At 35.2% G+C, this 21,720-nt stretch overlaps 2 protein-coding genes and 1 pseudogene across 4 annotated transcripts; 2 read left to right on the forward strand and 1 right to left on the reverse strand.

The window, feature by feature from the left end:
• Positions 1 to 1,983: 1,983 nt before the first annotated feature.
• On the forward strand, positions 1,984 to 4,073 carry LOC114171540 (protein KTI12 homolog). Its single transcript, XM_028056491.2, has 2 exons — positions 1,984 to 2,008; positions 2,985 to 4,073. The coding sequence occupies exon 2, from the start codon at positions 3,035 to 3,037 to the stop codon at positions 3,941 to 3,943; it is 909 nt and encodes a 302-aa protein (XP_027912292.1). The 5' UTR covers positions 1,984 to 2,008; positions 2,985 to 3,034; the 3' UTR covers positions 3,944 to 4,073.
• Positions 4,074 to 5,386: 1,313 nt separating this feature from the next.
• Positions 5,387 to 15,088, reverse strand: LOC114171541 (mediator of RNA polymerase II transcription subunit 12-like; annotated as a pseudogene). The gene is made up of 10 exons (XR_014984193.1): positions 14,944 to 15,088; positions 14,552 to 14,620; positions 14,334 to 14,387; positions 14,056 to 14,163; positions 13,527 to 13,676; positions 13,105 to 13,446; positions 10,654 to 12,978; positions 7,594 to 10,161; positions 6,881 to 7,190; positions 5,387 to 6,316 (listed from the first exon to the last, which is right to left on the reverse strand). The product of XR_014984193.1 is annotated as a mediator of RNA polymerase II transcription subunit 12-like (transcript).
• Positions 15,089 to 15,297: 209 nt separating this feature from the next.
• On the forward strand, positions 15,298 to 20,889 carry LOC146884013 (uncharacterized). Of its 2 annotated transcripts, XM_085665703.1 has the most exons (9): positions 15,298 to 15,440; positions 15,958 to 16,186; positions 16,278 to 17,207; positions 18,203 to 18,270; positions 18,371 to 18,432; positions 18,874 to 18,977; positions 20,092 to 20,164; positions 20,251 to 20,431; positions 20,526 to 20,889. In XM_085665703.1, the coding sequence occupies exons 2-9, from the start codon at positions 15,999 to 16,001 to the stop codon at positions 20,609 to 20,611; spliced, it is 1,692 nt and encodes a 563-aa protein (XP_085521829.1). In that variant the 5' UTR covers positions 15,298 to 15,440; positions 15,958 to 15,998; the 3' UTR covers positions 20,612 to 20,889. The 2 variants fall into 2 exon arrangements, with proteins under 2 accessions (XP_085521829.1, XP_085521828.1); XM_085665702.1 differs by lacking the exon at positions 15,298 to 15,440 and having other exon boundaries at positions 16,048 to 16,184; positions 16,301 to 17,207.
• Positions 20,890 to 21,720: the final 831 nt, after the last annotated feature.

Raw genomic sequence — 21,720 nt, forward strand, 5'->3', positions numbered from 1 at the left:
CTGGGATGTTGAACCCGCTGGCTCGCAATGGCCTGTCTCGCAATGACATGTTACTATCGTACTTTAGCTATAATCTTGGTTGTTATTTTTCTTGTTTTTGTTTAGGTAAACTAATTGAAATTATTTGAATAGAAAATGAATGTCAATTATTATGAAACGGGACGGGTCAGAAAAGTGAATCAGATATTAAACTGTGCGGCGGGCTAACCCGACCTACACTTTGCGGGCCAAAAGGTAGGATGAGCGAAAACGGGCCAAGTTAGTCCACTTTGCCATTGATCTCCTTCCTTCAAAGCGTGACCTCAATAAATTTCCAATTTCCTTCATTCTTCTTTCTTCTCTCTTCCTTCAAAAATCATTATTCGCCTATGAAGTTTAGACACAACTACTTTTATATATATATATATATATATATATATATATATATATATATATATATATATATATATATATATATATATATATATATATATATATATATAATACATTAATTAATATTTAAATAATTATGTTGATAAAAATATTTTAATAGTTATGTTTACATAATATTATAAATATAAGTAATATGTTAATTAATATTTAGAAAAATATATTAATTATAAATTTTAAATAACTATATTTAAAAATAATACTATTAGATATTTAAATAATTATATAATAAAATAAATTAAAATTTCTTTGCATAAAATATATTGTATTGAAAAAAAGAAAGAAAGATTTATAAAATGAAAATGTGATTGGTGAAAAGGATTGAATTAAGACCCGTAAAATCAAAACTCCTTTATTAAATATAAAGCTTAAATAGTAGTTTGGTCCTAGTTTTCGTTCGGTTTTTTCAATGTGGTCTTACTTTTGTTTTTTTTTTTCAATTTGGTCCTAATATTGGTTAATTTTATTCAATTTGGTCATTTTTGCTAATACTGTTAAAATAGTTAATGGATGTGAACAGTAACCACCACGTGTTATTTTGTGATTTTTTTTTTATTTTTTTTTAATTTTTTTATTTAAAAAAAATGTACACGTGTCAAGCTCATATCAATATTATGACATGTGTCAGAGTCAATTTTTCATATTCAATTTGATTCTAATATTCGTTAATTGTTTTCAATTTGGTCATTTTTTTTTTAAATTTAACATGTTTGTTCCTCTCCAAATTGATACAAAATTTAATTTGTATACATTAAAATGCATATTTTTTGTTAAATATTTTTAATTTAAAATTAGAGTTAGTTTAAAATTAAAACGAAAAAAAACAATAACACCATTAATTTAAAATTTTAAGAGGTTAAAAATATTTAATTTTAAACCAACTCTAATTTTAAATTAAAAATATTTAATAAAAATATGCATTTTAATAAGAATATCCATATATCATGTATATACAAATTATATTTTGTCTTTGGAGAGGAAAAAAATACTAAATTAAAAAAAGGTTAGGAGCAAATTGAAAACAATTAACGAATATTATGACCAAATTGAATATAAAAATCTGATTCTGACACGTGGCATGATATTAGCTTGACATGTGGATTTTGTTTTTAAATTAACAATAAATTGAAAAAAATTGAAAAAAATTAAAATAATCATAAAATAACACGTGGCATAATATAAACTTGACAGATGTACCTTTTTTAAATAAAAAAAATAAAAAAAATAAAAAAAAATAAAAAAATTAACTATTATAAAATAAAATTGTCGAATGTTAGAATCAAATTAAAAAATCAAAAGTAGACCGCATTATAAAAACCGAACAAAACGTAGGAAAAAATCACTATTTAAGCCTAAATGTAATATAACTAAAGTATTAAATTAATGAGAAAAAAAGGTTAGGTCTTTTGTTTCTGATTCTTTCGCTAGCGTTCTTTACATTCATAGCGTGTCTTCTCTGCGCGTCCAGAAATAAGGCCGTGTCAGGCCCAAATAATTGTCTCTGACACCGCGTCGTGCACACTTTCGACGTTGCGAGGGTTTGACGGTGACGGTGTACTTCTGAACCTCTCATTCAAAGGTACCACTTTTATTTCTGATTATATGTTAGGATCTCAATCTGTCATTCCTTTTTTTTAGCTCTTGGTTGTAATATGAAATGAGAATAAGCTTTGCTTCCATCTTCACATCTCAAAATAAAAATAATTGCATTTGGTTCCTTTATTTTATTATTAAGAGAAAAAAAGCCTCAAATTGTTGATCTAAAAGATAAAACAAAAAAAATTGTAGTTTGTATGTGATGATAATCTTGGTTACTTGATTGTGTTTTGAACCTGTGAATGTGGCAGGTATATTATTGTATAGTTAGTATTTGGGTATTATTAATTCTTTCTTGTTAATTGAGAAAAAACTCCACCGCTCATGGTTCTCTTGAGATTTACGTAGATTGATAGAAGTGGCATTGGGATGCATAACTTAGCTCATTTTGAATTAGCTTGCGCCTGTTTGAATGAATTTCACTATAAGCTCTTCTACCAGAGAACACAAGAAGAACAAAAAAATGAACTTCACTTCTTCGTAAGTGAAAATTAGCTTATACGCAAGTAAAATTTAAAAGAATGAAAAGCTTTACCAGGAGAGTTTCTACAAATTAGCCCTTGCACAAGCTAGTTTTAACTTTTGTAGAAGCTAATTTCGACTTTTCTTATTTTTCTCTTGTAGAAAGGACTTACGGAGGAACTTGTTTTGATAACTTCTCTAAAAGCTTATTGTAAAGAGGAGTTTATTTCATTTCTTCATATTTTCTTATTCTGTCAGTACTTGCGTCAAGTTCATGTAAACTGGGTCATTGCGTCAAGTTCATGTAAACTGGGTCATATTGTTGTGTGTCACTCTTTTTACACATTTTGACTGTCATTGGGTTTTTTCTTTTGAATTATGTCCATATTCATTGGGTGATGATAATCAACTTACATATTATTTACAGTGGAGATGTGTGTCCATGATGGGTTGTTTTTTCTGCTGTTGACTTCTTATCCTACATTGATATATTGCAGGTTGTGTCTTTAAAGAGAGACCAGTATCATCAGACTATTTGTTTTTTCAAATGGCACTGGTTGTAATGTGTGGGCAGCCATGTAGTGGGAAGTCCAAAGCTGCACTCTGTCTAGTTGAAGCTCTAAAAGAATCAGAATCAAAACATCAAGTGAGAATCATAGACGAAGCTTGTTTTCATCTTGATCGAAACCAAAGCTATGCAAACATGCCTTCAGAGAAGAATTTAAGAGGGGTGCTCAGGTCAGAAGTAGATAGGTCTGTGTCCAAAGATAGCATCATCATAGTAGATTCTTTGAATAGCATCAAGGGTTACAGATACGAGCTATGGTGCTTGGCTCGAGCTTCTGGAATCAGATACTGTGTGGTGTACTGTGACGTAGAAGAAACCTTTTGTAGGAAATGGAACGAAGAGCGCAGGGAGAAAGGAGAAGCCAGTTATGAGGATTCAATTTTTGAAGATTTGGTGAGAAGGTTTGAGAAACCAGAAAGAAGAAACAGGTGGGATTCTCCATTGTTTGAATTATGGCCACACAGAGAAGAGACAGAGAAATCTTCCTCTGCCATTATAGATGTTGTCTCCTACTTAACCAAAAAGGTGGACTCCAAAACCAGGGATGTTAAGATTCTGCAACCAACTATTGCCACTCAAACCTCACGTTTTTCTGATGCAAATTCTCTGTATGAATTGGACAAAGCAACACAAGAAGTCACAAATGCCATAGTAGAAGCACAATCTCAAGCGCTTGGAGGACCACTTAACGGTGTTTCCGTGGGAAAAGATTTGCCTGTAATCAACATTTCAAGGTGTGTTGGGCTGCCGGAGCTACGTAGAATGCGACGCACCTTCATAAAATTGACAGGGCAAACAAGTTTAAGTGGGCCACCACCCCCTTCTGATGCAGACAGTGCAAAAAGAATGTTCATTGACTACTTGAACAGAGAACTAGGAACATCCTGAAGAACAGTATATGAATTGTTTGCAATTCAGCTTGTGTGCTAAAGGATGTCATGTTTGTATTTTAAGATCAGAAACTGTTTTTCTTTTTAGTTTACATCATTATTATAGAATAAACTGGTTTTTTTATTCCCTTCTGGTTTCTTGTACTATCGTTCAAACTCCTTTCTCAGCCCTAGTAGCTAGCTCAGGTCTGGTTTAACAAAATCATAAGAATGAAAAGAATTATATAATTTAAATATTTTCATTGTAAGATATGAAAACCGGATCTTAAACAAGCTAAGTTCACTCTTTTTCTTCCTCGCTAAACAAAACATAATTCTCTCCCCATCTTTGGTATTGATTATTGAGTTGTATCGGATTATATTTCAGTGTGATTTCTTGACAAGTGTTAATATAACGAAAATGTATTTTCGACGTGTATATATAACAATAAATATTGAAAACAAATTTTCATTAGCATGCACATTCATTTCGTCTCAATTTTTTCAAATTAAAAGTGTTATTCTTTCTCAAATTGAAGTTAAATTTGTTATTTCTATAAATATTATACTAATACTTTTAAGAATTAAATATGTTTTTGTCTAAGTTTTAATAAAATTCAAAATTAGTCTTTTTTCAATATTTTTGATTAATTTAATTTAATCATTTTAACTAAATTTTGTTTTTACATGACATTTCAAGCACATTTTATGATTTATTGTAATATTAACTCAAATATTATCATAAAATACATTTAAAATGTCAAATAAATTTAATAAAATTTAATAAAAAAGATTAAATTCACACATTTTTAAACATAAAGGATTAAATTAGTATAAAGGTTAAAAAAAAAATCAATTCCAAAATTTAATAAAACTTGAGAGAACAAAAAATATCTTTAATCATATTTTTAAAAATAACTTTTTAACATTACATTATGAGTCATAATTTTGTAAGAATTTTTAATATAAATGATAATATAACATTATTATTTATATTAAATGTTAGTAATTAAGCCAACATTTAAAAAAAAAAAAAAAACAGGAAAGATAAACCGAGAGTAACTAAAGAATTGACGGTGTCAGTTATTTTACTAGTTATCATGCGATGTTTTACATACTTTAGGACCCTAAAAAGAAACAACTTAAAAACAGGACGTAACCAGAATCGAAGAAATGACATGGTATCACAACTAAGTCATAATATTTAAAATATGGACATCATATTCTACATTATTACAATTGCTAAAGAAAAAACCTTCTCCTGCTTAAATAAAAAAGAAAATATGCAACCTTGTCGTCCACTACAAAATTTGCTCAGATAACATTTATGGCGTGTATAGACACACATAATATTCTTTCCCCTGCTGATGATGCATACACAGCAACTTTTTTACTGGTAAAATTTTAGACAGAAATGAATCTATCTCTGGATTAGCAAGCAAATAATGGAATGCTTTGGTGATGCTCCAGATCAACCAGATAACCTTTGATAATTTGAATGAGAAAAGAAACAATGATTGATTGCACTTGTGTGTGCTTGTGACCCTAAAAAAGCTATAGACAGTGCTCACACAAGCGTTCATTAGACATAATGAGCATGAAAAAGCTACAGATCACTTGAGATTATATTACTCGGACCAATTGGTAAAGAGAAACAATCATTCCTATATGTACAACAAACCTCTGAACTGCGCCAGCAAATGCACAATCCAGAAGGGCGTGATTATCAACACAGGTTAGTAGTCAACCAGAGCCAGAAAGAACCATTGGATGTGCTGTCTTCCAACAACCATTTTCTTTCATAACCATGCTCCTTCTGCTTCCAACAAAGGGCAAGCACAAAATGGCAGCATCTTCATGCCATTCTTGTATTGAATATAAAAAATCAAAAACCACAAAAAGCACTGGCCAGTGGGGTTGCATACTCCAAACCAACAAAAAATATTGCTAATCAACTATCGTCATCTACTGCACCAACATATGTGAGGTCTGTTCGTCTCACCCTTACAGCTCCTTTCAGCCAGCTAGCGGCTCGAATGTTAACATGATCACCACTTCCTATGCTAGCGGTGTTACCTGCCGGAGGGACAGAGCCGGCGCCGTCTTCTAAAAGTGTCCAAGGATCAATTTCCAAATCATTGTCCTGTCGTTTTTGCTTCCCTGATACATTAGATGCAACCCTTGATAGAGCTGGACCCCTCTGGGGGATAGTTGAGCTACTGGAGTTAACCCCAGGATTTGTAGTGCCGGGTTGAATGCACATAAGAGCAGAATTTGAAACAGATGGTGGCTGGCAGGATAGAGAGCACCGCATAGAAGGGATGAGTACCGGCATTGCAGCTTGGATTCGCCACCGATCAGTATCTGGTAGTTGCATACGATCCAAGTCATTCTGCATCAGACAGTTGACGTTAGATAAGTACTAACATTTCCAGATTGAGAAGTATGTTACAGAAATATTTCCATTGGAGAGCATTATGAAGCATGGATATGGCTAACACAATATCTGATATGAAACCAGTACAACATGGGATAACAGTTTGTAGAGTAAATACAATTCCAGTATAACATGATGCACAGATAACGGGTTGGGTCATTCCATGACTTCAGGGTGAAAGCAAAGAAAAATAAGGCTATAGTTCCAATATTATTTATTGGAGATGATAGAAATTTAGAGTTTATCAAATATGTTGATAAAAAACCTCAATAAAAAAAAGATATTACACTACACATTGAATTAAGACCTAATATGGTATAGAATTTTTAAGCACACAATCAATACATACAGCCGAACAAACAAATAATTATTACACTTCAAAAGAATATTATGTTGGCTATTTCATCTGCTAACCAGTTTCTCAAGGCAAATTAGAATAGTGTTAAAAAGGCTGCAAAGCCACGTAAGGGGTAGCGCAGAAAATAAAACTATATACATTCATAGATTAAATGATCAAACCTGCAAAGTTTCCAACAACTCTCGATCAATTGTAGGTTCATTGCTTGTCTTTGAAGGCTTTGGCCGGAGCCAACTTGGAGGATAACTACTTAGCAACCCATGCAAAACCAACAGCAAACGATCAAACAGACTCTGAGAAGAAGAATCCACAAAAGCAGCAGAAGCAACTTCAGAAGATGACTCTGCCTCCCTCGTTGGCAGAGGCACAGCATTTGCTGAAATGTCTGCATCCTGATGCACAACCCGACTACCAAGGAGACGAAAAATAACAGAGGCAAGAAATTGTCTCGTGCTCCGCACAGATGGCTCCCTACAATATTGAACATATGGAACTTAAGAATCACAACTAACATTGATGTACTAGTTCCGTTTCACATGCACAAATAAAAGTAAAAACAGTCATTGGATTCATGGCACAAATATCCATAATTTCACTTCTAGCTGCCATAATTAACTGATTTAACTTAACACCTAATTTTAGCTCAAGTCCATTGTTGCAAGGAAAAACTATCTCTATCGGTGCTAGCACCCATGATACCAAATTGTATTATAGAGAACCGTATTTTTTTAATCTGAAAATTGCATTGCAATTTACTCCATTTTTTCATCCATTTTAAGAACAAAAAACCATAGAATTTCTTACGCTTCAACAAGTGCGACAAGAATCCTGTAACGAAAACCAATTGGACAATGCAATATCTCGTCGTTCTTACCTGTCAGTGCAAAGAGTAGGAAGAAATCTTAGGAGCAACTGCAACCGTAATGACATAGAAGCTCGTAGGGCTGCAGGAGAAGGAGGAGAAGAATCTGTTGCTACTGTTGGTCGTCTAGATAATGTAGCGTTTCCAGTTCTCAAATTTTTGCGGTTATTTACTTTATTTGGCTGACCTTCAACTCCAGCAGGAGCACTTCCCACTGGTTTACTTCCACCTGTAATAGCAGTTATGTGTGTCTCGATATAACTCAACTGTTTCACCAAGTCAGTTGCAAAAGAATTGCGAGCTTCATCAGAGCTTTGATCTATGCAAGGAAGAAGCAACTCAATAAGAGCCCTCTCAATCACTTGCTGCTGGCACCTTTTCAAATATGTTCCCTCTTCAACAACTTCTCCTTCTTCAAGAGAGGTGCTGTCAAACTTCTTGTTATCCCCTTTGATAGTCAATGAATCAGTAGTTGGACTACACCAACCCCAAGGTTCCCAAAATTGGGTCTTAACAGAAAGTTTTTTATTAACAGCAATGTTATGCAGCCTTTGTCTAATGGCCTTCCGGCCAAAGAGGACGTCCTGGCCTCCAAGGAACCATTTAGCTTGCAACAACATTGAATCCTCTAGTGACCTACCAAAGAGATGAATCAATTCTGAAAAAAGGGGTGCAGCATCAGGTCTAACCAGTAACCTAGTGAGAAGTATTTGAATAAAATTGTTCTCATTCTCAGAAGCGCTAGCAGCCTTCTCAGGACTAGGTGAGGACAACTTTATAGCATCAGACAAGGGCACATCATGATTCTCCACTTTTTCAATGAGGGCTTGTTCATTTAAAAGTAACCTGAGGAGGACCCACTGCCAGTGAAATTTGGCAGGTTGCAAGGTATCCAAAACATGCACAAGCATATCCTGAAGCTTAGACCCACTATCTGTGGGTTTAACTTTAGACTCACCAGGTCCAGAAATCCGGCTCCCATCATCCTTTGCATAAATAGATTGTGGCATTTTACAATCAATAATGGCGTTAAGGAAAAGCCTAGAGCGTAGAGGAACAAATGCTGTGAGTTTTAAATGCATGTCAGAACCATTAAACTCTAGCAGGTTTGCAAATTCAGAATCACTATTATCTGCGGACATAAGATCATAAAGACCTTGACAATCTCTAAAACATACATCACGAAATGGCAAATGCTTTATTGCTTCAGTTATGGCCACTATAAGAGACTGATAAATTTGATTCATGTCTTCACGAACTGTAGCATTCAAAATGAAAGGCCGCCACCTAATGAAGGCAAATATTGAATAAGCAGGTGGAAAGACCAAATTTAAAGGAAGCATCCGTTGCATCCTTGAAAGAGCCATAATAAATGGTTCGCCCAAGAGTTCCACCACCAACCCTTCACATATGGTTCTGCAGTTTCCAACTAGCAGTCTAAACCAATGGACATGAACTTCAATTGAACTGTCCATCTTATTAAAAGCCATAACTGAACGAGCATTTCCATTTGCATTGGATCTAGTGCTTCTTACAAATTGTACTGCATCGAGACCCTCCTTCAATCTGAGAACTGTTACCATTCTTTCCAGGCTGGTAACACCATATATAATTGCACCAACAAAAAGCGCAGAAACAGCAGCAGCAATTTTTGTGGTTTTTGCTACCACGACTTTATTAGAGTTGCTTCCCATATCATTTGAAATAGTGTTACTAGAATCATGGACTTCAGGAAATGTTTGAAACTGAGCACGAGATGCTTTACTAGGAGTGAAAACGCCAGCAAGAGCAGTAGAAGCTTCAGTAGCAAGTGCAATATCAAATACACGGCTTTGTCGTTCTCCTAAGGCTTCCTTAAGCAGGCCTAGACAGGTTATATGCATTCGCAGAATGCACCTGGCATAGTTCAATAAATTTGAAGTTGATGTTATATTTGAATGATTGCTGCCAGATGAAAAATCAGGCATTTTTGCTAAAGTTGGACCAACACTGCCAACAATTGCAGAAACCGCAGAAGAGACCAAAGAGGGATCTCCTTCTTGAGCAGCACCCCCAGTCTGTCTTATGCAATCAATTAAACCCATAACAATTTGTTGAGCAATTTGATATCCATTGTCCCATTTTTCTACAGGAGGAAGACCTTTTAGAGTACCAGCAGCAAAGAGCTTTCTATCCTTTCCAAAAAGAAAGTGGAATGCTTCTTCAACATTACGCTGCACAACCTCCCTCATGCCTGCACCTACTCTGGATTGCAACCGACCACCACTGATCTTCTGACGGAAAAAATCATCATGGTCTTCTACTCCGGCTGGAACACCTAGGGGCAGCCCTAACTCTCCATCCACTGATCTACAAGAGTCAAGTTCAGAGGAAAGTCTCGTGTCACATGTAGCCTTAAAAGTTTTCTCCCACTCAATGACACTAGCCACATTGCTGTATTTTCTCAACAAGTACCGAGCAAAAGCTAGGACCCCTGACCCTGAAAGTCTTCCATTAGATGAAACAATTTTGGCAGCTCGATGCATTGCAGATGACAAGGCTTCTGGAATAAGATCTGCTGCAACAAGAATGTTCTCATACCTACATCAAATAAATTGCAGAGGAAAGTTTGTCAAAATCTCATTCCAAAAATCCACAAAGAAATTGTCCCACACAAGCATAAACAACAAAAGGAAAACATTCAAAAAATCCACAAAGAAACTCACCAACACGATCATAAAAACAAAACAAAAACACTACCACAGATTCAATTACAAAAATATGAATATTTCAGAGTGAGATGGACCATAAAAATTACAGAAACATCACTTAACGTTCAGTAAACTTGCATAATTATGTTAAAACAGTGGCTTGATTAAGGTGACAACAAAAGGGAGCATAAGAAGAAATAGAAACAGATATAGCAGCCTACTACGAGGTGCTTTATAAAGCATTGTATTTGTACCACTTATCTAAAAGGTTCTAAGCCATTGAAAAGGAAGAAAACATCATGTGGGGGAGAGCAAATTTCTGTTTTCCAAGAGACAGCAAACAAAAACTATATAAAATATAATTGATTGCAGAGCTACAAACCTCCTCAGTGATGAAAGCAGAATAGCCTCTCCCACATCACAAACTTGGTTTTCTGCATTCCTTGCTAGCATCAGCACATTCCTCCCAGAATGAATTGTGGAATTGGGGCTATTAAGAACCCTCGGCAGCAACCAAAGGAGGAACTTGACAGCTGATACCAAATCATGGGAGATATCCATCAAATACAGTATTGCAGAAAGTTCATCCTCACCCAGTTTCCACCGTATTGAGCTTCTATCGTCAGCACCAGAAAAAGGCCTGCCAAACTGACCAACTTTACCAATATTTTTATCCGTCTCTTCAATTACCTGCCTAACAACACTCAGCAGCCAAACGGCTATAGCCCTTTTCTCAACAAAACGTAGCTGCTTTAGAGCTTTTCCAATGGAAACTATATCTCCAAAATGACTTGTTGGGATGATATCCACGGACCTCTGCCCATCAACATCCATAGCAGTTTTATGGTGAGGGCAGCTTACTTTGCTTCCACAAACGTGACTAGTTGATGCCCCTTGGCTACCCTCAATTCTAGAAGCTGCCAGTTGAGCAAGACTCTGAGTTTTACGCACATTCTTCTGCCGACTCTTAGTGACCTGCTTGGTTAACTTTTGTGGTTGATCAACTTTGAGAGGCTCTGGGGATTTCATTCCCTTTTTCACCCACCATGCATCGTCATCATCAGATTGAACTGGGGAATGCCCCTGTACACATGAGTTTCTTTCCTCACTTAACTTTTGTCTCTTTGTTCTGCTACATTGTTCACACCCAGGTGTACCCTCCACTGGATCAATTTTGCTGTTCTGAGACCCAATAGATCTTTTAATAGTGCCTTCAGATTCATCACATCCTGTAGCACTCAAATTAGATGAACAATTAGGTAGCTGTAACAGTACTGAAATAGCTGTTTTTAGTTCTTCAATGTTAGCATTATCCTTTACATTTTTTGTGGTAGAAATAACATTTCTCTGATCAACTGTCATTCCGGAAGCTTCATCCTTTATTGAAGCAGGATATCTTTTTCTCTTTAGAGCAGATAAATCAGTGCCACTGGCATCATCATGGGACTCACTTAGAGGACCCCGAAGTATGAGGCGCCGTTCGTTCAAGTAAATTTGCAATGCTTCTTTGAGATGCACCCCATCAACAATTCCTAAGTCTTCCAAAACATCATGGATAAAGCATCCAGGTAGCTGCTTTAAGATGCGATAGTGTCTCCTCCGTCGCTCCATGTCAACCAAATTTACATTCGCATCCATGATCCCACTGACTATCAGCTGGCGTACATATGCCAAGGGATAAAAGATGCCAGCACGTATAAGTTCCACAATAAATAGTTGTAGGCGCTTGGAACCTTCCCCCTTATGTACCACATGCTGATCAATCCAACAAACTATAATATCATGCAGTGGTCCTGGGCTTTCAAATATAACTGAAGAACCTGTGCTTTTTGAACTAGATTTCAGTCTGGATACTTTGCCCACATAATTCGAATTAGGCCGCTGACCCAGATTCTTTGCAAAACGACTGGCTCTGCGATATTCGTTTGTTTGTTTTAGCAAAATCTTCACATCCTTAATCTTCATCTTTAAAAGCCTAACAGCTATATGCACCTGGGAAAGATCTTTCCTACCAGTAAACTTAATGTCATGAGGAGGGGAACCACGAAAATCCCTAAAATCACATGTTGCCCACTCACAAAGGAAAAACACAATATATAAGGGGTGTATTCACAGTCCCAAACCATTTCAAAGATAACCTTAAGCAAGGGCTGACTTTTGCAACCCAGCCTTCAGATACAGTTCCACCACAAAGATCATCAAAAAGAAATTTATATGCAACATGCAAATCACCCAGAACAAGAGCTTTATCCAAGGCTTTTGCCACTTTAGCCAGACAATGGCCTGGAGAGCCTGGGATTGAAGCCTTAACAAGATCCTCTGTATGTTTCTGAATGCGTGAAATAATGCGACCAAAATCATCTGAACTATTTTTTACCTTCCCTGCAGCTTCAGTTGATTTTAGTACAAAATTCCCATCGTTCATTGTATGTGAAATAACAGAAGAAGGTAAAGGAAAGCAATCCAAAGCAACAAAAGTATCTGGCACCACAAGTATTAAATACCGAAGCATCTCAATCACAGCACAAGTTGTGTATGCCCTCCTGGAATTATCTACTAGATCTGAACCACCTGGAGCAGGATCACGAATGACACGAAGAGCTAGTCCAGCAAGGGTACGTACATAAGTTTGAGATAGTACAATAGTTTCTAAAAAACCATATATAATAGGCAATAACAGCTGCCAAACCTCAAGCAAATCTTTTTCCTGAAAGGAACAGAAATGTGAGAAATCAACACAAAAGTTGAAATCAGTGGAAGGTATATAGAGTACATTTTTAGTTTCATTAGCACATTGTACTCATCAAACACAAACAATGTAGAAAGTAAATACCTGTAGTTGAGTAAACACCCAATCAATGACAAGAGATGGATGAAGCAGCCCTTCAGCATGATGCCATTGCAGAAGCCGTACAATATACCACCATCTAAAATGTAACGATGGTCCTTCACCATCAGAAACAGATAACAATGGATCACTTTTGTTCTGCAGTGGTCCAGGTATTTGTGGTGATCGCTCTCGACCATGAGAAGCAGAATGGGAAACATTCTTTGACAAAAATTCATCCAGAAGGGCTTGCAAGTAATTGATAACATCTTTGGTCCAAACATCAGAGCGTGACAGTTGAATCTTGTCAGCAGTTCCAGAAGAAATACCAACAGAACCAGGTTGAACCTGGAAAACTCAATCATAATCAGCACATATTAAAATGTATAAGGAACTAGGTACATATACAAACATTTAAACATTCCTACCTGATTGAGGTAAGTAACCTTGATAAACCAGGTGGCCCTAAGCAATGGAACGTTATTCCTTATAAGAACATCTAAAAGTGATGCCCTTTTATAACCATGAGGAACATGATCAGCTAAAGAGCGTAACCGCTTGTGCTGCTGAGATAAACCCTGTAAATAAAATTTTTAAGAGTTACCGATATACACTGAACCACCAAGTAATGTTCAAAAAAGAGTATTCAAGGACTTCACAGCCATAACAACCTGTCAGCTTTAACAACAAAAACCTCAGAAATTGATCATATTAAGCCATATAAAAATTCTCGTAAATTGGTCATATCAGCTTATAAGAATTACAGATCCCTCCATATTCACATCACGCAGCCAATCACATCAAGATATAACCATCTACTACTATGTTACTAGCCATTCAAAACCCAGTGCTTCCTTTATATAAATTTGCCAAAATTGTTTTAGAAACAAATGTGAGGTGCCACAGCAAGTTGCACAGAGAAGAGAACAGTAGGAGTAAGACTACCACCAAGTATACCTCAATCCATTTCTTCTGGAAGTCCTCACCACAAGGTCTTAGTTCAGGGAAAATTCCAGACCTGGCAAGTTGAGATCCTGAAAGAGCTACACCATATACTTGACCAGCCTATCAAATCAAAACACACATGTAGATCAAACACCTTCATAACAAAATAAGATAAGTAGAGTTCATTAATTCCAAAATAAGCTAGAAAAAGCACCACAACTATATACATACATATAAAAGTAATGTTCAGCAAGGATAAATAGATCATAAGACATATTAAAGATCATCACCTTCCTCTTCTGAGCACGAGATTCATTGATGGCCCTCAGACGTTTTCTAATAGCCTGGAAATTAGATGAAAAAACTACAAGTTAATCTATATCCACAATCGCCTTGTAATGAAAACCAAAAAATATGGAGATTTGCAGTAAATTAAGAGCTCAGACATATAAACAAAAATAAGAGGGCAAAAATATCTCAAAAAAGACACAAGAGAAAAGAGTCACACCTCTTTGCAATTAAGAACAACATTCTTGTTAAAATGTGGAACCTGTGTCAGAGAAATTTCTCTGGCTTCCTGACAGATACAGGAGCAAGGCAATGTCAGAAAATAGAAGATACTAGACAAAAGGGCAGGTTAGAACAGTTGAATTGAAACTACCGTATTTTAATGCAAGCAAAATTGACTTCTATATTTTCATTACTCATCAAGGAGAGCTATGATTCTAAAGCATGCACGTGTGACCACTCAACACACCCTTCTCTCACTCTGTAAACTACAAAACCTAACCCAAAAAGAAAAAAAAAACACACACACCCAACACACTTTTTTTTATAAAAAAAAATAAAAAATTGTTAGGGTTTGACCCGAAATCGCACAATCGCGTGCGACCCACACACCGATTCGGACAACAAGAACAGCAGCAGTATCATCATCATCGACTTCTTCGTTTCACTCCTATTTCTCTCCCCGGTCCACGTTCGCGATTATATATATATAGAGAGAGAGAAAATCGACGCCACTTAGAGAGAGAAAGCAATGGTGATGCACGCTGAGGCGTTTTTACGCGGAGGGAAAACCGAAAGATTCTCTTATTATCTGTGTTGCTTGAATTTTGGAGGGCTTTGGAGTTTTCTTTTTAGACCGCAAAACAGAGAGCGGAAAGGTGGGATTTCGTAAGAAGTTATTCCAAAAAGTAGTGTTGGGGAGAAGGGGAATTCATTTTCTCCAAAGGAATTGGATTTAGGGTTCGTGCACTGGATTTGCGATTTGTCTCGTGCATTGGCTAGGGTTTTGTTCGTGCACTGGGAAGAAGGGTAACTGCATTTGCGATTTGGGTCGTGGACTGGCGAGGGTGTGGTTGCTGCACTGGGAAGAAGGGGAACTGCAATTTCAAGTAAGGAATTAGGTTTGTTGCACAAAGTTTGGTTCCTCTGCACTGTATTCCAACAATATGATTATTTAGGTAGCCAAGTTGCAGGATTGAACCGTGATTCATAAGATTCTAATAAATATTCTCTATTTCTCATTCATGCCTTTAATTCACCAATTTCTGCATTTCACTGACTAACTAGACTCTTTAGCTTAGCCTGTTGAATCCTAGCTCTTATTCAGTCCTGCATCGTATTTTCAAATAACCAGACCTTCAGTTTTGTCTTGATGTTATCTTTATTAGCTTTAAGTGGATATCTCACACCTTGCTTTGTTGTGACAATGTGATGTTTATACTCTTCCGATGGTAGAAAGTGGTTTTTAAATCTTAGCTTAAAGTCATTCATGAGTTGATTGGATGTTATATATATATATATATATATATATATATATATATATATATATATATTAGAGTTTGAGTTTTGCTATTTCATACTGAAAGTATTTGAAGCATCATCTAATAGAACATTACATTATGGTAGGTAACTATAGAGGCTGAACTGTGGACATTGTTGTCTTAAAAATGGGGTCCAATTCATTGAAGGATTATTTGAAAAGGTATGAAAGTAACACAGAAGTAGAGAAGAAGAAAAAGAAGAAGCAGAAGAAGAGAAGTCAACCACAAACCACTGGCTTATTAGTCGTGGATGAAGATCCCATGTGGCAGAAACCCGTTGAACTTGCAGAAGAAAACAATGATACTCATCTGGTGTGTAATACAAACATAACTGTTCACTCATATAAGAGAATTTACCATGAATTTACCATTAGTAATTTTTGTGTATACTATTATCTCATATAGCCATATTTTATTGGTTTATGTAGACGAAGAGAAACCACTAGTTGATGAAGACATTGATGTGAAGCGTATGAAGAGGCTTGAGCAGCTGAGGGCCAGACGTCCATATAATGCTATATCTGAAGATGGAAGTGGTTGGGTTTCGCTTTCCTCTAAACCTGAAAATTCACTTGACTCAAACAATGACGTGTCTCCTCCCCGTAAAAGAAAAGGTGTTGATTTATCACCTGGTCAATGGTCAAAACGCAATGACACCCCATCACCTGATTATAGGACTTCTATTTTGCAAGACATCTCTCCCCCCCGACGAGGTCATGATTCTCCCCCTCAAGATGCTTTGCATGGATCTGTGGCATCAGACCTTTCACCTCCAAGGAAAATTCTGAAGAATGCTGCAAGAACTGGTCTGCCTGATATTTCTCGTGGACGTTCAACTGAAGATTTCTCTCCACCTCGACGAGGCCATCGTGGTTTTGAGAGTTCTGATTTGCAAGATATCTCTCCACCTAGACGAAGTCGTCATGATTCTCCCTCTCAAGATGTTTTGCGTGGATCTGTGGCACTCGACCTTTCACCTCCGAGGAAAATCAAGAAGAATGTTGCAAGACCTGGTTTTTCTGATTCTCAGCGCCATTCACCTCAAGATCTATCTCCTCCTCGACGTAGTCGTCATGATTCTCCTTCTCAAGATGCTTTACATGGATCTGAAGTGTCAGACCTTTCACCCCCAAGGAAAATTCAGAAGAATGTTGGAAGACAGGGTTCATCTAGTATTTCAGTTAAAGTTGGTTCACATTCATCTTTGGATCTTGAACTAGCTCCACCAAGGAGAAATACTCAGGAATCATCAAATCCAGCTAGTAAAACAGGTCTAATTTCTGGTAAGGATATCAGTGACGAGATCGAGAAAAAGAAGAGGGATGATATGTTGAGGTAATTGTTCAGTTGTTTTATAATGTTTTCCAATCACATGTTAATGTTTACTTGATAGATATTTGTTATTATCCTTGCTTAATGCCATGGTGTTGTAGTACTAAGCTTGTTTTTTGTGTGGTTATGGAAGTATGGAATACTGAGATAGTTCTACTTGGCTTTCGCAGAAGTGTTACCACCATGATCAGAAACACAGGCTGTTTATTTCTTATTGACTATAGCTACACTTGAATAGGAGTTTTTCTTATGTGACTTGGGAGAAGTTATCAGTCTCATGAAACAACATACACAATCAATTTTTTCTAGTCTGTTAGTTTTAGGGTTTAGTTAAACACTTAAACTAAATGCAGCAAGCATGTGATCTTTTTGTTATTCTATTTATTTACAAAATTTAAGTGAAATGCTCGTTTCCTTTTTCTGTTAGCTGTTTGTTACTATTAATTTTAGTATGTGTTAATGTATTTTTTGCCTTTTTAACAATCAATATTAAAATTCAGTTATCAAGATATAGGTCACTAATAAAATATTTCATTTCTAAGACCAATTCTTCCAAAATCTTAAGCTATATTACAAAGAAGCCCAGGACTATTATTATGTCACTAACATGCCTGGTAAACCTTATTCTGACTAAAAATGCTTTCTGTTATGCTATAGTTATTATCTATTGTGGCTGAGTGGCATTTCTGGGCCATAATTTTTTCCTGATTATGTCATGTTTCCTCATACCAAAAAACATTTAAACTCACAAAAGTTGCAGATGTCATTCATAAAAGCAGTAAAAAAAAGTCCCATTTGTCACCTTTTTTTTTTCATTGTATAAGGTTTGTTTTGGAGAGGGGGGACGGGGTTAATCTTGCAATTCCCCTTTCTTGAAATTGAAACCCTTCTTTCATTTATACAAGTGTAAATGCTCGTCATTCCCTGTCTTTCTATGCAAGTTTTGGTGTCAGTTGCTTCACATTGCTTCATGGCATTGATAACTATGTTTTGCGCAGATTTAACCAGATGGAACCTTCCATAAGTGGACGGGGTGCTGAACCTGTATATCGTGATAAAATAAGAGGTCAGAATTTTAGTCAGTTGTTTATTGATGTTTCTGTTCAATGTATTTGATTTGTTGTCTTTGTGTGCAAAGAAATTTTGAATCATGCTGAATTTTGCAGGAGTACGCATTTCAAAGGAGGAATACTTGAAATCAAAACAGAAAGTAGAAGAAAAACCCAAGGTATTTGGTACTCTGCGTTATTTTTGTAGCATTGTTGTATTGTTTCTAGATTTATAAGGATATTATATCTACTACTATTACAATTACATCAAAAGGACAAGAAACCATGTCATATTTGTTGTCATTTGGTCCCTATGATTGAAGATGAATGTTACTTCTAAAATGTGTTAAAATAATCTCTCTTATCTGTTCAGCGTTTTACAAAGCTATTTTTTGATGTATTATGTTGAAGGGTTATAGGCGGACCCCTATCTCTTTTTCTCTTTTTTCTTTTTTTTTTGTATGCTACCTTTTATATATGAATACAATGTATACAGAAGTGATCGGCAAGAGACTCACTAAGTTCTCTAAAATCTCAACTGTATGTCAGAACAGTTATGTTATTCATGTTTCCGATAAAAACTGCTAAGCTGAATTTTTAGGTATCTTTGTGATTTTCAGGAGATAGAAATAGAATGGGGCAAAGGCTTAGCTCAAAAGCGTGAAGCTGAGGCTAGGCTGAAGGAACTAGAACTTGAAAAGGAGAAGCCTTTTGCACGGACCAGGTATATATATAAAGTACTTAGAAACATGGTTTCTAGATTGTTCTATATTTTTTATCATAGCAACCTATGATGCACAAACATAATATGAGGTATAAAAAATACCATGTATAAAAGGGATACATTGAGTTGGTGACAATTATTCTTAAAATTATAATGATATAAGGTGTACATTACACATAAATATGCATAAAAAATTCATGAAACATGAATATATTTGCAAAACTAAAATTCCAAACTCATGAAGCACTAACACACTCATCCCACGTAACAAGTACATGTTTAATATTGATATGCTTGGATTCTCTATGAAAACTATCTGTGAATTATTGAAGCTCTTCTTTCTAAAAGGATGTTAAGATCTGATAAGTCTTAGATTAAGGCTGATATGGATAATGGAATAAATAATTTGACACGTCAAGTAAAACTTTCATATTTTGAATCAAATTATTCTTGATTCAGCTATTAAAATGAATGCAACATAACAAGCAATTGTTGGCTCGAATAAACTTCTCCTAGCTTGTGTTAATACCCAATGAGATTAATCCCCTTATCTGTGCAAGTTATATATCTCCTTTGTAATAAATAGGGATTTTAATACTTCTCTACTCGTTTCAAATTTTCTTAAACCTGGTAATCTTGTTAAAGAATTTTGTGAGCCAACTCGTGTCTCTCTCTCCTAGACTCTTTAATACCTCAGTGATTATAATATCGAGCCCAATAGCTTTGTCATTATCCATCTTCTTCAATACATATTTTACTTTAGGATCCAGAAGATAAAAGTTTTACTTTTGGTCCATCATTGTATATATTTGGAAGTAATTCCTGCATCATTTCTGGATTATCATGAGATGGTCCTTTTTACACATGTTCAACATAGTTTCATTTTTTTAGGGGGTAATCAGTGTTGTTTATAATTACTTAGTTTACCATGTACCAGCTTGGAAATTTATTTATAAATTATTTGTTAGTTAAAATCCCATCGAGAGCAAGTTCTGGACTGTCATTGAGATGCAATGTTGATGTTTAACTGTGTGAGCTGATGTCATCGATTAAGGTTCCTTTTTCCTTATTGTCTCCGTGTCTCTTATGTTGTATTTGCATTTGTTTCTTACAGAGATGATCCTGAACTAGACAAAATGTTTAAGGAGAGATTAAGGTGGGGTGATCCCATGGCACATCTAGTAAAGGTAATGCAAAACATTTCATGTTGCTTGGTGCGTGAGATGGAGTTTCATCAGTACTTACATGTTTTTGTGCCAATTGCCATTTGTAGAAAAAATATCCAGAGCCTGTTCTTCCAAACTTGGGGGAGAATGAGAAGATGAAAGAATCAGGCTTTGTAGTCCCACAGGATATTCCAAATCACAACTGGTTAAAAAGAGGTTTAGACGCCGCACCAAATCGGTATGGAATAAGACCCGGACGACATTGGGATGGTGTTGATCGCAGTAATGGTTGGTTCATATTCCCTGTACTTTTTGTAGTTTGATTTTTCCTTCCCTTTTCTGATGTAAATAGCCATAAATGATTGACTTATATCATTTTCAGGGTTCGAGAAGGATATGTTTAAGAGAACAAATGAGAGACAAGCTAGAGATAGAGAAGCTTATCTTTGGTCCGTCTCTGATATGTGAAAAGTGGCAGTACAATTACACAAGAGTATTAAGGAATGTGATGTTGACATGTCCATAGAAAAATTATTGAAAAGATGTATCTATCTTAGAAAATCTCCATTTGGTTTGATCAGCATTGTGATATTTTCGAGTTTTTGAGAGGTTATCACATTGTTGTTCCATGTAATTTAGATCATTTTTCACTACTGTAGTTTGAAGATGACTGTCTTTCTCGAGTTTCCTTCGAACTTTCGGGGATCAGTGTTGTTAATTAAAGCTAAAATTGATTTTTATGATAATCCAAATTTGAGTCTAACCTTACAGCAAGAGGAGTAAAAATACTCGGGATTTTCATTTAAACATGCATTGGACATATTTTTTAAATTAGTTTAAATTTATCTGATAATTTTAATTAGATTAAAATTAATTTTGTCTCAGATAATACTTCTAAAATGATTAATAATTTTTTAATTATACCGCATTTTAAAAGAAAAGACTGTGGTTATGTAATGTATTCGTCTATGAAGATCAAAATAATGTCCATTTCAGATTTTGTTAGACTTTAGGTTAAAAAAAAATGATCATTTCGTCTTTTCATCGGTACTTTTTTGTCTATTGATATTCACGTACTAATACCAATCACAATTTAGAGAATGATATTTCAAAAATAATATGTAATTAATTTTGTTTGGATGATAAAATAAAATTATTTGAACAGAGGAAATTTATACATACAAAAGTAATATTAACTTGTTTTCTTTATTAAGAAGTGTAAATTATAATAATTTTTTTTACATGACTCTCCCATTTAGTTAGATTATCCTGGGATAGAGATTGAATATAAAAAAAATTCTTTTTTCATATAATTACCCTCTAAATTTTAAGTTTTTATTTAGTCCATAAATTAATTTTACCTTTAAAAAACTAATTTATTTTTTCTTTATAATTTTCTGGATTTTTTTTATAAAACAATTTGTCTTAAGTCATATTGGCAACTTATTGGTGTGTCTAGATCCAAAAATAATGAAGTAATGTTTCATCCAACTTTGTTCTCTCTTTTTTTTTCACATAAAAGTAATTATTTTATAATATAATTAGGAATATATAGAGATTTATTGTTTTTTCTGTCT

Source organism: Vigna unguiculata, chromosome 8, assembly GCF_037176805.1.
Source record: "Vigna unguiculata cultivar grain cowpea cultivar isolate G323 ecotype 2 chromosome 8, ASM3717680v1, whole genome shotgun sequence".
NCBI classification, from domain to species: Eukaryota; Viridiplantae; Streptophyta; class Magnoliopsida; order Fabales; family Fabaceae; genus Vigna; species Vigna unguiculata.

Excerpts from the sequence above, each read along its gene's own strand:
- LOC114171540 (XM_028056491.2), top strand. The coding sequence starts at position 3,035 with ATGGCACTGGTTGTAATGTGTGGGCAGCCATGTAGTGGGAAGTCCAAA.
- LOC146884013 (XM_085665703.1), top strand. The coding sequence starts at position 15,999 with ATGGGGTCCAATTCATTGAAGGATTATTTGAAAAGGTATGAAAGTAAC. Across the intron at positions 18,433-18,873 it reads AAGTAGAAGAAAAACCCAAG|GAGATAGAAATAGAATGGGG; the intron begins GTATTTGGTACT and ends TGTGATTTTCAG. Across the intron at positions 20,432-20,525 it reads TGGTGTTGATCGCAGTAATG|GGTTCGAGAAGGATATGTTT; the intron begins GTTGGTTCATAT and ends TATCATTTTCAG.